This window comes from Podarcis liolepis (assembly GCF_965112155.1).
Source record: "Podarcis liolepis genome assembly, chromosome: 16".
Taxonomy (NCBI): domain Eukaryota; kingdom Metazoa; phylum Chordata; class Lepidosauria; order Squamata; family Lacertidae; genus Podarcis; species Podarcis liolepis.
Genome location: NC_139567.1, coordinates 29,755,908 through 29,771,325, shown reverse-complemented (window position 1 = coordinate 29,771,325; position 15,418 = coordinate 29,755,908). Strand labels below are relative to the sequence as shown.

The 15,418-nt window shown below is 48.0% G+C and overlaps 1 protein-coding gene across 3 annotated transcripts in view; it reads left to right on the top strand.

The window, feature by feature from the left end:
- LIMK1 (LIM domain kinase 1) overlaps nt 1–15,418 on the top strand; it is a 37,141-nt gene that overhangs the window by 9,630 nt on the left and 12,093 nt on the right. For 2 of the 3 annotated variants that reach the window (XM_083479291.1, XM_083479290.1), the window contains 4 exons: nt 10,243–10,381; nt 12,068–12,177; nt 13,275–13,469; nt 14,675–14,780. In XM_083479291.1, the coding sequence (XP_083335417.1) occupies nt 10,243–10,381; nt 12,068–12,177; nt 13,275–13,469; nt 14,675–14,780 (550 nt within the window). Of the gene's footprint in view, nt 1–598; nt 701–10,242; nt 10,382–12,067; nt 12,178–13,274; nt 13,470–14,674; nt 14,781–15,418 lie in introns of those variants that run through there. The other variant, XM_083479292.1, reaches the window with a different exon arrangement.

Here is a 15,418-nt window from a genome sequence, read left to right as displayed (position 1 = left end):
GAAGCACCTCCAAAACGGAAAACCCTTTCGTCTAGCGGGTTTTCCTTCTTGCGAGGCATTCGTCTTGCGGGGCACCACTGTATCTTATTTTACATTGCGATGTTGTACTGAGCCACTGATAGCCCTCTCCTCCTCCTTGAATTTGTCCAGTCGTCTTTTAAAGCCATCCAAGTTGGTGGCCTTTGCCGCCTCCAGGGGATCCCACAGCTGAGCACGATAGTCTTTGGCCTGTTCTGAATATTCCAAAAATTCAGCTTCCTTGGATGTCCACGAATTCTACAGTTGTGAGAGAGGAAGGTAGCCTCTTCTCTGTCCACTTTCTCCATGCTGGGCATAATTTTATAAACTTCAGTCAGGTTGCCTCTTTTACTTGCATTTTCTCTAAACTTAAAAACTCCCAAATGCTGCAACCTATGTGCATATTAGTGTGGTGTGGAGGGGGAGGAGCAGGCAAGGAGGCCATCCACCAGCAAGGAAGTGTGAGTGGGCTTTGCATGGAAGTGAAAGCGATATCCAGCGGATGCTGGGGGCCAGATACCAGGCTACCACAGACCAGTTGCTTCTTGTAGACTTCCAAGCGGCATCTGGTTGGGTGGTGCTCTTGCTCAGATCCAACAGGGCTGCCCTTATTCCCTGTGGCCGTTAGGAATGGACCTGCCATGTTCAGAGTAAGTCTATCCCTGAACACCACTTTCTTCAGGTAGGTGTGGTGGCTTTTGCTTCCATTAATATTTTTTTAAAAATAATATTTTGAACGACTTATATTCAAAAGAATTTCAGATCAGCGCATGGAAAACAGAACTCCGATACAGCAGGGTAGAGTCTCAGAATGTTATACAAACCAGAGGTCTGGTACTGTAGGGAAAAAATAGGTTGCAACATTTGCGACTTTTTTTGGTGAGTAAGAGGCAACACGATAGGCAAAATTATGCCTGGCATGGAGAAAGTGGATGGAGGAAAATTTTCCTTCTTCCTCTAACGCTAGACATTTGATGAAGCTGAATGTTGGAAGATTCGGGACAGATAAAAGGAACTTCTTTATGCAGCGCAACGTTAAACTGTGGAACTCACTCCCACAAGAGGCAGAGATAGGCACCAATTTGGATGGCTTTGAAAGGGGATTTGGCAAGATCATTAAGGAGAGGGCTGTCATTTGCTAAAAGCCACAATGGCTGTGCTTTGCCTCCACAGAGGCAGCAATGCCTATGAATGCAGAGGGGGAGGTCTCTTGTGCCTGGATTCTGCTTGCTGAGTGACAGTTTGGCCACTGTGAGAGCAGGATACTGGACTAGATGTGCCATTGGCCTGATCCAGGAGGCTCTTCTGATGTTCAAAAATGGAGATCCAATGCAAAAAAAGCCAGAAACTCTAATCGACATACATTATCAAGTATAATCTCACAACAAAATACAAAGTGCAGGTCAAATGCAGCGCAAAAGAAAAAGATCAAGCAATATACTGTACCAGGCAAAAGGCAAAGGCAAAAACCAAATAAGTGCTCATTCACACTTTAACTTGACCCATATTTTGATTGGATTGTGTATCGATTAATTCCACTGCGTCTGAGAGCTTTTATCGCCGTTCCACTGCTGTGCCTTGTGAAAATCAAATCTTACCTGCTGAATCAGATCTCATCAGATGCGTGGAAAAAACTGGAGAGGGATTTTGCTTACTGAGCTTCTGATTCAGCGGGTAAGATTGGATTTCCACAAGGCACAGCTGCAGAACATTGAGGGAAGCTTCTGGACTCTGGGGAATTAATTGGGACACAAGGAGATCAAAATACGGAGCAAGCAAAAGTGTGGATGAGCCCTAAATCTCAGAATGCTAGGACTGTAGAGTTGGAAGGGCCCTGAAGGGTCATCTAGCCCAACCCCCTGCAATGCAGCAAATAAAAAGCAGATGCTGTACAAAATAATAAAAATAAAATAGTATACAGGAATATTAACAATAAAATCAGAGAACCTTTCCAAATAGCACTATGCTCTCAATTCTTACGTTCTTCTGCTCCTTACTCTTAGGTTTCTATGCGCCTGCTAAATCCCAGGAAACCCAGAATAGCCATTGTTTGGTAGCCAGGCATGGGTTAAACGCAGCCGGCTCTGCTATTGGCTCCCCTCTCTCCCTGCTTAGAGTTTGAGCTGGGAAGTTCCGCAAGGGTGATGTAATGGGGTGGCCCCCCTGCAGGTGACGTCAGTCACTGCTGCTTTGGCATTCCCCTCCTCACTCTGGAAATGAGGTGGGGAGGAGAGGAGGGGGCTGAGCAGCAATGATGCAATGGAGCCTCATCACACAAGCCAGAGACACATGGACCAACTCAATCTCCCCCTCTGGCAGGAGCGTTTCTTTCATGGGGGTGGGATGGAGAGTCCGGGAAGACCCTCTCTGCCCGGGGCCACTAGGAGAGATCAAGGGGTGCATGAGGGTTCCTGCTGGCTTGTGATGGAGCCCCCAAATGCCAGCTGATTCCTGGCACGTTCACACCATGAAACGGGGTGCCTAAGAAGATAAGAGCCCTCTCCCGTCCTGTGGTTTCTAGCAACTGCGATTCAGAAGCATTGCTGCCTCTCACCAGAGCACAGCCACCCTGGCTAGTAGCCATGGAGAGCCCCCCCCTCCTCCTCCATTGATTTGTCTAATCCTCTTTTAAAGCCATCTGGGGTCGCTGCCTCCGTGAGGTCAGCTGGGGTGGCACCCGCAGCATGCAAGGCTATTGTGCAGAACACCTGCTGGGTGGCGCCATCCTTCTGCAGGTGCCTCATGCTAGGAGAGGCGTGTAAGTAACTTCACCAGTGAACACGGAGGCTTATAGCAAAAAGCTGGTCCCCTCAGGGTACTTTCTGCCCTTGGGGAGGGGGCAATTGCAGGCTTCTTGTGCCGGAAGAGAGGGGGGGAGGGGAGAGAGAGAGCTTCGCACGACAGCTTGCCCGGATGCCTCCTGTCACGTAAATCCATTGCACCAGCGGCAGGCTGAGTCACACTGAATACCTTTCCGCAGAAACTCCTGCTGCAGGCTCACCGCTCCCAGGGTTCGTACTTGGTTGGCCAGCCGGCGAGGCAGCCACAAGGAGGCAGGCCTCAGACAATGGGAATCGTGGCTGGCCTAGGTGGCGCTGATGCAAGCAAAGACCTCCCTCCCCAAATGATATAGACATGGAAATTAACTGCACTGTAAGAAGGTGGCAGATTAGTAAATCAAGGCAGGTGTTTTCCCAGAGAGTGGCTGGTCCAGAAGACTTTTCTTCTTCCTCTGCCATATTCTGGAAAGTCTTGTTTTTAAATCTCGGCATGCTTGCAAAGCACAGATGCATGTGTGCACCCTAAGTTTGGGAGGTGCACCTTTTTATTGCCAGTGACACCTGTAGGTTTTTTTTAATTGTCAGAGGCAGTGTGGTGTAGTGGTTTGAGTGCTGGACTATGATCTTGGAGACCAGGGTTCTAATCCCCACTTGGCCAGGAAGCTCACTGGGTGACCTTGTGGGACAGTCATGCTCTCTCTCAGCCTAACCTACCTCACAGGGTTGTTGTGGGAGTTGATTGAGGAGGGGGAGAACCATGTACGCCACCTTTGCAGAGTGTTCAGCTAACTCCACCTCTTGCCAACCTGGGCCCTTCCAGCTGTTTCAAAGGACAGTATGTTCATCCCCTGGTGCCACTGCTGATGGGAGTTGTAGTCCAAAACCTAGGAAGGACCTAGGTTGGCCAAAGGTTTGGCATATGATTGCGCAATGCTGGTCTCCTGCATGAGAGTCATCACTGCTCAACTCAGTGGGCCTTACTTCCTAGTAAAGAGGTGTAGGGTTGCGCGGTTATGTAAATCTGGCCAGATGGTTGTAATCCAACTGAGATCCACTTGAATTGGTCCCATCAAAAGCAATATACTCTGTTATTTCAGTGTGTCTGTTTTGAGTCTGTTTTGCGTAGGACTAGTGTTGGACACAACATATGTCATATTTCATGTGGAAGGTGCTGAGACTTACCCTTTTCTGAACAATTATAATTAAATACTTTCCCTGATAATTAAAAGACCTGCTGCTGTAGGAGGTAATAGAAAGAAAACATGTGTCACCAGGCTAATAAAATAATTCACAAAAAGGTCACAACTCACTATGCAGAGCACCCATTTAGCATGTGGATGGGATCCTGGGTTCAAATCACAGCCGTTCTAGAGGATCTCAGCTTGACTTTGGAGACTAGCTGCTGGTCAGAGAAGAGGACCTTTGGGGCTAGATCAATCCAGTTCTGATTCCCTGGAGAAGTCCCCAGGGCAAGTCAGGTCAGTTGTTTCAGAACCACGGAGAGCTCCTCATGAGCAAGTTGCTCCCTCAGGGTTGGATGTGAACCAGGGCCTCAGCTCAGTTGGCATTAAAAGAGAACTAGTAGACAAAATCATGGAGGATAACACTATCATAAATGGGGCAAGTTTCTGTCATGCTTTGGGGCTTCCCATAAGCATCCGGCTGGCCCCTGTGGGAATAAGATGCTGGACTGGAAAGGTCCATGGCCTGATGCATCACGGGGGTGCAGCTTTGGGCCCCTCCTGATTCTGTGATCCGGCAGGGCTCTTTTCACACTCTTAGACCATCCTTCAGATTTGCAGGATTTGTGAGTAAACCTTAGGAGCAAGGTTGCCGATAGCAGTCTTTCTGCTCAGTTGAAGGGTGATAGTGGGTCCCCAGGGGTGCCTGCTTGGTTGCCCTGATCCACCAGAAGCAGGGGGGAGGACAAGCCGGGAGGGACATTTGACACCCAAATGTAAACGGAGTGCTCAAGGACAAAAGGAGCGTTGCAGACAGAGGCAAAACCAGCCTTTGCAGGTGGCCACTTTTCAGGAGACACCCGAGCCCTGCTTCTCCCTTTTCAGATTGGCATCTCCAAACCGAGGATGAATCAGAGAGCAGCTAAAAGGAGACGCAGTGGGAAATGCCCTTGGGATAACTGGGGGACTTTGCCAGAAGCGGAGGCTGTTTGAGAATACAAGAGCCTGCTAGGTTATGCTAGTATCCCATTTAGTCCAGCATCCCATTCTCCTGGATGCCTCTTTGGGGAAACCTGCAAGCAGGACCCCAAAAAAAGGTCAGGATAGGAATATAATTAATAATGATGCAAATAGCTGCTGATTGAAAAGGGATCCTGGTAGAAAAATGAAAGTGCACTGAGAGCTCTGTCTGTGTTGGAATAAGGTGGGACCCAGGATGGTTAGACTGGGAAGGTTTGGGAAGTTGGCACACCCTTCATCTGCCCTGAAGTGGGATCTGAGCCTCCCCTCAGGGCTGGGTCTACGGCTGCCCTTGTGGAGGTGCCAGTAAGGGGGCGTTTCTGTGGCTTGTTGCTGATCCCATGCCACAGTGGCGTGAGAACACATGCAGTGGCTTTGCAACCTGTCAGACCCAAACAGGAAGCGAATCTGTCCCATCACTTCCTCCTTTCCTCAGGGGAAATCCCCACCAGCCGTTAGCTCAGCCCTGCCTGGTTCCTTCCATGCAAAATATACATAAGGAAGGATTGGAACCCCCCCCATTTTTTATCCTCATCCCTGGCATCTAGACTGCCCCTGACACTGGAAATTTTGTTTAGCCACCAGCCGGACACACAGACACTCCAATCCCCTTCTCTCCCATTAATCTGTAGGATCCCCATTTGGAGTCTCTTCAAGGACTGCCCCCACCTCTTGTGGCAGGGAGTTCCACTGGTGAATTCCTGCACTGCAGGGGGTTGGACTAGAAGGCCCTTGGGGATCCCTTACAACTCTGTGGTTTCATGCTGCATGTGAAGAAGCATTTGCTTTTGCCCACCCTGGATCTCTGCTGTCCTGCTGCCAGCTTGGGGGATCTTTGAGATTTCTAGCTGACCACGGTCTGAAAAAGGCACGGGGTGAGATGGTGGGGTGGAGAAAGTGTTTGCGCGCACACACATACACACACCTCAGTCTCCCAGAAGTCTAGAATTGAGCACCCTAAAGGAACATACAAATCATAGAATAGTAGAGTCTGAAGGGATCCCAAGAGTCATGTAGTCAGAACATTGGCCCATCCAGCTCAGTGTTGCCTGCACTGATGGGATAGCAGCTCTCCATGGTTCCAGACTGAGCCACAGTCAAGCGTAGGTCAGCAGTAAAACACCCAGTGTCAATGAAGTTAACTCTCTATTCACAGCAAGCAAAATATCGCAGGCCTTGTAATCCCACCAACTCCTCCCAGTAGGTCTTCCCCAATGAGGCAGTTGCGAGGACTGATGGTCCCCACCTTCCCCACAGCTGCCTAAGTCCACCCCTCTCCAGGGTTGTCCCCCCAAGCAATCAGAGACTGAGACTGCCTCTGCGCACAACCAATCTCTGCTCTGCTCTTTTCATGTCTCTGTGTGTTCTAGGAGACCCACAGGGACGGGAGCTGGTCGCAGCAGGAGGGGGAGACTCCCTGGCTTCCTCACCAGCCTGCCTCATCTCTGCCTCTTGGCCCTCCTGCTCCCCAGCCTCCGCTTCTGCCTCAGCCTCTGAACCCATCTGCCACAGTGTCTTCTTGCTCACTAAACCCTGTTGCCTCTTCAGCTTCTGACACCTCCTCCTCCCAGTCTACTTCCTCTTCTCCTTCCAACCACTCATGGTCACCCCACCACCAATCCACTGGCTCTGAGCCTTCTTCCCTGGGAGTTCCCTTGGGGGGTTCCTTAGCTGGTGCCTCCCACCACTCCTCTGCCTCCAACCAGCCCTTGACACAGGGAATATTCCCAGCCCTGCCTTGTAGATGCCAAGGATTGGACCTGGGACCTTCTGCATGCAAGGCAGAATCATTGCCACAAAGAAACTCATCCCTCTCACCATCAGAAAAACCCAGCTGTTCCCAGTAATAGCTGGTCCTTGACGGCAGACAGTTTGCTCTGCCTGCAATCAGCTCTGGCACCCCCTGCTGTTGGGTTCCCTGCCTTCTACCCTATCCTGTCTCAATGGGTTCCAGCCACCATCACGTCTGACCTTCTGGTGTAAGGAAAGTTCTTACAGTATTTGGACATGTGATTTTGGGTGAGTTTTGCCTCCTCATTGTTGGGGAACTCACCCAGAAAAGTGTCACAGTTCTTTTGCAAGCCTGGAAATGACCTCGATGAAGGTTCATAAGGGTGGAAAGTAGAGTTGCTTCCCTAAACGTTCAGTTTCAGAGACGGAAACAACGGGTGGCATGTTCAGATCCCTGGCCTTGGTCTTGCCAGCCTTTGACGCCTCTTTGTTGCCACAAACAAACTGCACCTAGCTCGTCTCTCTCCCACAGGCCCACCAGCCTTTCAGGGTTGCCAGGGATTCACCAACCTCTGTGCCAAAGAGACAATTTCATGGTGCATATATTTTGAATGTGGCTGGCAGTCACAACCGGATTGTCAGACGTCACCAAATATTCATCAGTGTTCAGAGTTTTTGAAGAGCTGAGCCACCTCTGCCTCCTTACCACAGCTTCCCATAAAAACTGCCTTCTTTTCTTCTCTTCTCTTCTCTTCTCTTCTCTTCTCTTCTCTTCTCTTCTATTGCTCCTGCTTTGCCTTTAACCGTTAGCCCTCCCACATACCTCAGGAAGTCATTTTAAAACGAAGCTGAGTGTTTGGAGATTGCAGTAGAAGTATGTCTTCACACAGTGCGTAGTTAAGCTACGGAACTCCCGCAGGAGGTAGTGATGGCTGGATAAGAGAATTAGACAAATTCATGAAGGATAAGGCCAGGCTGGCCATGTTTTTTGGTGAAGACATTTTGTTTCTGTTATAATGCATATAAAACAGAGAGAACGGTGATAACAACAGATGAGAATTCAAAGATGACAAACAAAACTATAAAATAGGCACGTAGAATAAGTACATTTGCACATGGGCTAAAATAACAAAGTCCAAGTAAAAAAATATTAGCGTTTTCTGATTATTAAGTCTAGTTTCCAATTTGCCAGGCTGGGGACAAGGATTATCATGAAAATGATGTTTCTGCTGTAGACGTCATAATTCAATGCCTAATCATATAATAAGTGTCTGGAGGTTCTAATCCCTGTGGAAATCTCAAATTATGCGTATTTTTCTCCATTATTCCAGTGTGAGAGGTACCAAACGTCCAGTGTAAGATTTGGGGCCATTTTCCATTGAGTTGCAGTTACTGTTTGAGCTGCCGAGATCATATATGAGACCGGTTATTTAATTTTGGACAATAAACCATGGTTTCTTTAGGAATAACCATCTGCCAATTTTTTTTTAAAAAAAAAACACCAAAAAACTTGCACCAATTTACAGCACCACTATAAATGATATGTGCCAAGTTTATTGCAACCTCCCCAACAATTAAGTGATATAGAAGAAAGTGTTTTTGATATCTGCCAAGGAGGGTAATACCTTCTGTGACGGCTGTGTTTGACCTCTGTGTTTGACCTCCATTGTCTCTGAATGCCCATTGCTGGAAATTGCAAGTTGGCATAGCATTGCTATTGCACCCAGATCCTGCTTTTGGACCTCTCATTCAGGCATCTGGCTGGTCATAGTGCTGAACTATGGTGGGCCCAATCCTCTGGATGTTGTAATGAGCCCAAGGATCACCCCAGCTGACAATGAGAGGATTCCCCTTTGTCCTAGTCAATTTAATGCTTTGAAAAACGTCTTGACCGTTATTTGACCGGCTGAGGCAATCATTTCCTCAATCAGTCAAATGCCCAGCCTGAAATCCACGAGTCAAGCTTAGGGAGGGAGGGGATTTATTTTATCTCTTGCCCTGATATCCTACCTTTCCAACAAGGAACTCCAGGTCGTAATACATGGTTCTCCTCCCATCTCCACTGTATCCTTAAAACAGCCCTGAGAGGTTGGTTAGAGAGTGTATGGCTGGCTCAAGATCATCCATGGCTGTCTGGATTTGAACCCTGGCCTCCCAGGTCCTAGTCCAACAACCTAACCACTATGCCATGCTGGAAGGGCATTACAGTAACTCAATATTAAGTGGATCTGACCCAAAGGGACCATTTCAGTCTTTCCCCAAACTTTTGGAAGGGCTGCTGTGCACACATTGCTCGGTTGAGGGCGAAGGCCATCTGTTAAGACGCTTGAGGCTGAAGCTGCAGTTGGTGCAGAATGCTGCAGCGTGATTGCTGACAGGAGTAAGGCCTTGGCAGCATATAACACCTGTGCTCCAAGAACTGCACGGCTTGCCAATTTGCTATGGGGCCAAGTTCAAAGTGTTACTATTAGTATATAAAGCTCTTAACAACCTGGGACCAGTTTACCTGTGAGATCGCCTTACCACATCTATATCCATTTGGCTGCTTTGATTTGCAGAACTGGCATTGTTACAAGTGCCACATAATACCAGACGCTCCCAGTGTCTTTATTTTCCAGGGACAGTCCCGGATGTACAAAAGCCGTACCGGTTTCTGATGTGATCCTGGAATGTCCTGCTTTTCCTTAGGACGTCCCTATTTTCATCAGAAAAATGTTGGAGGGTAGGGAGTTATGTGACCTCTGAACCAAGAAGATAAGTAACTACAGTCATACCTTGGTTTTCGAACAGCTTAGTTCCCGAATGTTTTGGCTCCTGAATGTTGCAAACTCAGAAATGACTGTTCCGGTTTGCGAACTATTTTTGGAACCCAAACGTCTGACAGGCTTCTGAGGCTTCTGATCGGCTACAGGAGCTTCCTGCAGCCAGAAGCTGCAATTTGATTTTCGAACATTTTAGAAGTCGTACAGACTTCTGGAACGGATTCCATTTGACTTCCAAGGTACGACTGTATGCAATCTTTAGAAGACATCTGAAGGCAGCCCTGTATGGGGAAGTTTCTTAACGTTTAATATTTTATTATTTTTTATATATGTTGGAAGCTGCCTAGAGTGGCTGGGACATAGATAATAAAATTATTATTATTATTATTAGTTGTTGCTGTTGTTGGTTGTTGTTGTTAAATGGGACGTCCCTATTTTCATTGGAGAAGTGTTGGCGGTTATATAATACCCGTTCTATATTTGTAAGAAATCTATATCTTAGTGTGGCAGCACTTAAACTTTGGAACTCCCTGCCTCTTGAAACCAGGCAGGCGTCTTCAGTGTACCCTCTTCAGCGCCTGCTAAAAACATTATTGTTTGGGCAAGCCCATCCAGATGTTTAGAAAGTTGATGCACGCCTCAATCTGTTTTTAGTCTATTCTTATTTTAACTTTTTGGGAGCCGTCATGGAATGAGTTAATAAATATGGGTCCCGGGGCCTGATGTCTCTCTCTCTTGCTGTCCTTGCAGGTGCTGCGAATGTGGGGCATCCCTTTCCCACCAGTACTACGAGAAGGATGGACGCCTCTACTGCAAGAAGGACTATTGGGTGCACTTTGGGGAGCTCTGCCACGGCTGCTCAGAGCAGATCACCAAAGGGCTCGTTATGGTAAGAAAGGGGGTCCAGGAGAGAGCGGAGGGATCTCCTCTAGCCCAAATGCTTTGCTGCAATGAAGACATTCTGTGTCTTTGGCATCCTCATGATCTACCAAACCAGCCGCTGCATCAAGAAAGGAGACAAGCTTTGTCTGGCATGGCTTCCTCTTGAGAAATCCATAGTAGCCTCTAATATCAACACATTATTTTCTAGATGCTCCCAAATGGACTCCTTAACCGCCTGCCCTAGAATTTTGCCCAGTATAGCCATTGGCTCTTACATTGGCTCCCAGTATGTTTCTGAGCACAATTCAAAGTGTTGGTGTTGACCTTTAAAGCCCTCAACGGCCTCGGCCCAGTATACCTGAAGGAGCGTCTCCACCCCCATCATTCTGCCCGGATGCTGAGGTCCAGCGCCGACGGCCTTCTGGCGGTTCCCTCACTGCGAGAAGCAAAGCTACAGGGAACCAGGCAGAGGGCCTTTTCAGTAGTGGTGCCCGCCCTGTGGAACGCCCTCCCATCAGATGTCAAAGAGATAAACAACTACCTGACATTTAGAAGACATCTGAAGGCAGCCCTGTCCAGGGAATTTTTTAATGTGTGACATTTTCATGTCTTTCTAATCCTTGTTGGAAGCCGCCCAGAGTGGCTGGGGAAACTCAGCCAGATGGCAGGGTACAAATAATATTATGTTGTTGTTGTTGTTGTTGTTGTTGTTGTTGTTGTTGTTGTTTTTGTTGTTTTTGTTGTTGTATTATTGGGCTGGCCTGCCTGAATTTCCCAGAGCTGTTTTCCTTTTCTGTTTTTGAAAAGCAGGGGCAATCCCATCCCACTCGTTTTGCCCATCTCCAGTCTCCAGGCCCCTCACCTTCTCTCCAAAAATGCTCAAAAGAGGCTCTGAAATAACCCACTGCAAACCCCTCTTTAGACTTCTTGGTTCTGCAATTCCCAGGCTGAACATAGTTCCCCTAGCAGAAGAAGACAGAGGCCGAAAAGGAACTGAGTGGTTCCTATTTCCTCCAAGTCACCTCTTAACTCAAACCACAGCCACCTGCACGTCACCTGGTGTCATAGTTCTGGGAATTAGGTCTTATGTTGTGTTCCTGGAGGGGGACACATGCCCCCTGTAGGATCAGACTTGCAGTGCTCTTGGATTCCAACATATCACTGACAGTGAGCCCTTTGTGATATGTGCCTTTGCAGGTGCAGTTTGAATCCAGGCTCAAAAGCAAACGGACCAAGCAGGGCTTGCTGTCAGTGCAGATCAGCTGGTCGGCACTGACAGCGAGCCCCTCCAAAGTTATCCATGTGTAGGTGCAGATTGAATTTAGCTTGCAGCTGCCAATGGGCAAAGTGGGGCTCCCTATTGGTTCCTGTTGATTTGTTTCAGAATTTAAAAACCCCTCTCCATAGAACTAGAGAACCGGAAGAGATGTAAATATGTAAATGCAGTGGTACCTCGGGTTACATACATTTCAGGTTACATACACTTCAGGTTACAGACTCCGCTAACCCAGAAATAGTACCTCGGGTTAAGAACTTTGCTTCAGGATGAGAACAGAAATCGTTCTCTGGCGGCAGCGGGAGGCCCCATTAGCTAAAGTGGTGCTACAAGTTAAGAACAGTTTCAGGTTAAGAACAGACCTCCAGAATGAATTAACCCGAGGTACCACTGTACATGTGTCTGTTTCCCTCCTAGGTTGCTGGAGAGCAGAAATATCACCCCGAATGTTTCAGCTGCCTGAACTGCCGGGCGTTCATCGGCGATGGAGACACTTATGCGCTGGTGGAACGGTCCAAGCTCTACTGGTGAGAGGGGAGAACAGCTGGGCTCACTTGCGGGGGGGGGGGCAGTGCTTGGGCAGGAAACAGGCAGAGAGAACCAAAGGGACAGCTTTCATTATTGCAGGCTGCAACTGGAGATTTCAGGCTCCGCTGTGCAGCCTTGTCCCGTATCAGAAGAGCATCAGCAGAGCCTGGTGGATCAAGGCAATGGCCAATCTAGTCTAGGCTCCTGCTCTTGTAGGGGCCAACCAGATGCCTCAAAGCAAAGCCTGAAAGCAGGATTCGAACACAAGAGCCCTCTCCCCTCCTGTGGCTTTGCTGCCTCCAGCTATGGAGGTGGCTAGTAACCATTGGTAGCCCTCTCCTCTATGAATTTGTCTAGTCCTCTTTTAAAGCCAACTAGGTTGGTCATTATGTAACTTGTAAATTGCCATGCAAAACAACACCGGTTCCTCCACTTTAGCTAATTTACTGATCCAAGTATTTGTTTCCGGTAACATCAGTGCAGCTTGTTTTCTCTAGGCTGCAGTTTTGTGCTATTTCCAAAACTATTGGTACTGGGATATTTTACCAGAACACAGCAAGCCTGTCACATAGACAGCTTCTTGAACATTGAGGGCAGCCGGGGACAGTGTGGTATTAAATTACATCTTCAAATAAAATGCGTATGGGTTATTATTATTATTTTAAATTGATTGATATTATTATTTCTAATAGTTTCTAATATGCTTTTTTTTTTGGAACCGTTGTACTTAAGTAATCACATGAGATGTTGTGAGCCACTTTGGGCACAATTTTGTGGAAAAGTGGCATACAAATAATCAGATGATGATAAGAGTTCAAAGGCACATTTCCAGCCAGGAAGAAATGCTCAAGGAGGGTGTGGGGGAACACCAAGGAGAGATTTGGCCTGGTGGGCAGGAGAATTGAAGAGTGCCAGGCAAAGAGGCCTGCTTTCCCTCACCCTGATCTAGAACCCTCATTCGGAGGAGACCTGTTGGAACATCTCAGGAGCCTCAAGTTGTGCAGTTCACTCCATTTCTCATGGGACTTTCGGGGCTCGCTCACCGTTTGAGAACGACTTCCCTAGTGCCTGACCCTTCTCCTCCTCCCTGCCACAGCGGACACTGTTATTACCAGATGGTGGTGACGCCAGTGATGGACCAGCTGCTCCCAGAATCCCCTGGCACCCGGATCCCGCACACCGTCACCCTCGTCTCCATCCCGGCCTGTTCTGATGGCAAGAGGGGCTTCTCCGTCTCCATCGAGGCTCCACACGGAGGCTCAGAGCACCCACACACTGTCCGCGTCAGAGAGTAAGTACAGCCCGCCAGGCGTCAGGCTCTTGTCTTGCCCTTGTTCAGGTGATGTGGTTCACCTCAAGGAACTGCCCACACTCAGCCTCCACGGCCGCCTTATTCTGATCGTTCCAGTGAATAATAGCCAACACAACTTGAAATCCACCAAAGCTTCCCATTTCAAACAAAGTTTTAAATTTAATGTGTTTTCCTGTGAAATTTTACAGGCAGCATTTTGAAATTTGCATATTCTTAGACTTCACAGTGCCTGCTGATTTGTTGCGATTCCAGTAGGCTTCAGATGCGAAATCTCATATGCTGTCAGCTCTCAAACACCAAATTACCATTGCATGTCAAATCCTAAATTACCATTGCATGTCAAATACCAGATTACCATTCCATGCTGTCTTGTCTAATGCATTTGTGTGGCCCTCTCCAGACACTGTGGAATTCTGAATAATGTGATACGGCTGTTACAAAATCTTGGATACCATGATTTGCCATCTTTCAAATGATATCAAATATTATCAGGTGTTTTTGGTTAACATGCTTTATTCTTGTGTATTACTACATGCATATCCCATCAATTCCTCCAAGGAACTCTAGGTGGCACGCGTGGTTCTCCTGCTCCCAATTTTATCCTCAGAAGAACCTTGTGAGGTGGATTAGGCTGAGAGACAGTGCCTGGTCCAAGGTCACTCAGTGAGCTTCATTGCTAAGAGGAGATTCAAGCACTGGTTCCCCAGATCCTAGCCTGACATTCTAAGCACTACACTGCGCTTAACATTTGAAATATCCATTGGATGTCAAGTGAAATTGGAGCTCGAGGCTCCAGCAGCGTGTGTGGTTCCCCTGTACAGGGTGCCGAGCCAAGAGGGCACAAAACAACAACAACAATTTTACCTATATTTATATGGGTATCTACTGAGAACATCCATTAAAAAAACAACTGCGCCAAAAGGAATTATTGTGAAAATATGAAATATTTAGAGAGGAGCAAATTTTGTCCTTTCTCAGGGTCCCATATTACCAAAGTCCACCCTGGCTCCAGCCTGGTCAACTGTAAATAAGAGATTGATGCATTGTGGTCCTGTTTTTTCCTCCACTAGGAATTCTGGAGCCTGGTTTGCTCCTCTGGGACTTGGGTTTGAGGGGGTGCCCCCATATGCCAGCTTGGAATAATAACCCTTTTCTTGCCTCCTTCTCCAACACCCTGGAAACAGATTGAACCCCGACTGCATAAGTCCTGACATGAAGAACTCCATCCACGTCGGGGACCGCATCCTGGAGATAAATGGCACCCCGATCCGGCATGTCCCCCTAGACGAGGTGATGTTCTGGGGGGTTCTTTCTCCTCCATGCTTTTGAGAAAGTAACTGCTGGATCCCATGCCTTTCTGGGAAACATCTGGGCTCCCCAAAAGAACATCAGAAGAGGCCCTTGGCCCAGCTAGTCCACCATCCTGATCTCACAGGGGCCAGTTATCCCTAGGAATCTAGATAGACTGCCTCTGGACCTCAAAGGTTCCATGAGAAGAACCTGGCTGGTGGATTCAGGCCCAAAGGAGCCCATCTAGTCCAGCATCCTGTCTTTGCAGTGGCCAGCCAGGTGCCCTAAGGGGAAACCCGAAAGCAGGATTTGAACACCAGAGCTCTCTTCCCTCCTGCCATTTCCAGTAACTGGCATGGAGAAGCATCGCTGCCTCTGACTGTGGAGGCAGAGCAGAGCCATCCTGGCTATTAGCCCTCTCCTCTTCCATGAATTTGTCTAATCCTCTTTTAAAACCATCTAAGGCCCTAAGGAAGTTAGATTAGCTTCAACCAGAGCCAGGGCCTTTTCAACACTGGCTCCGGCCTGGTGGAACGCTCTGTCTCATGAGACCAGGGCCCTGCAGGATCTGATTTCTTTCCGCAGGGCCTGTAAGACACAGTTGTTCCACCTGGCCTTTGGTTTGGAGCCAATTTGAT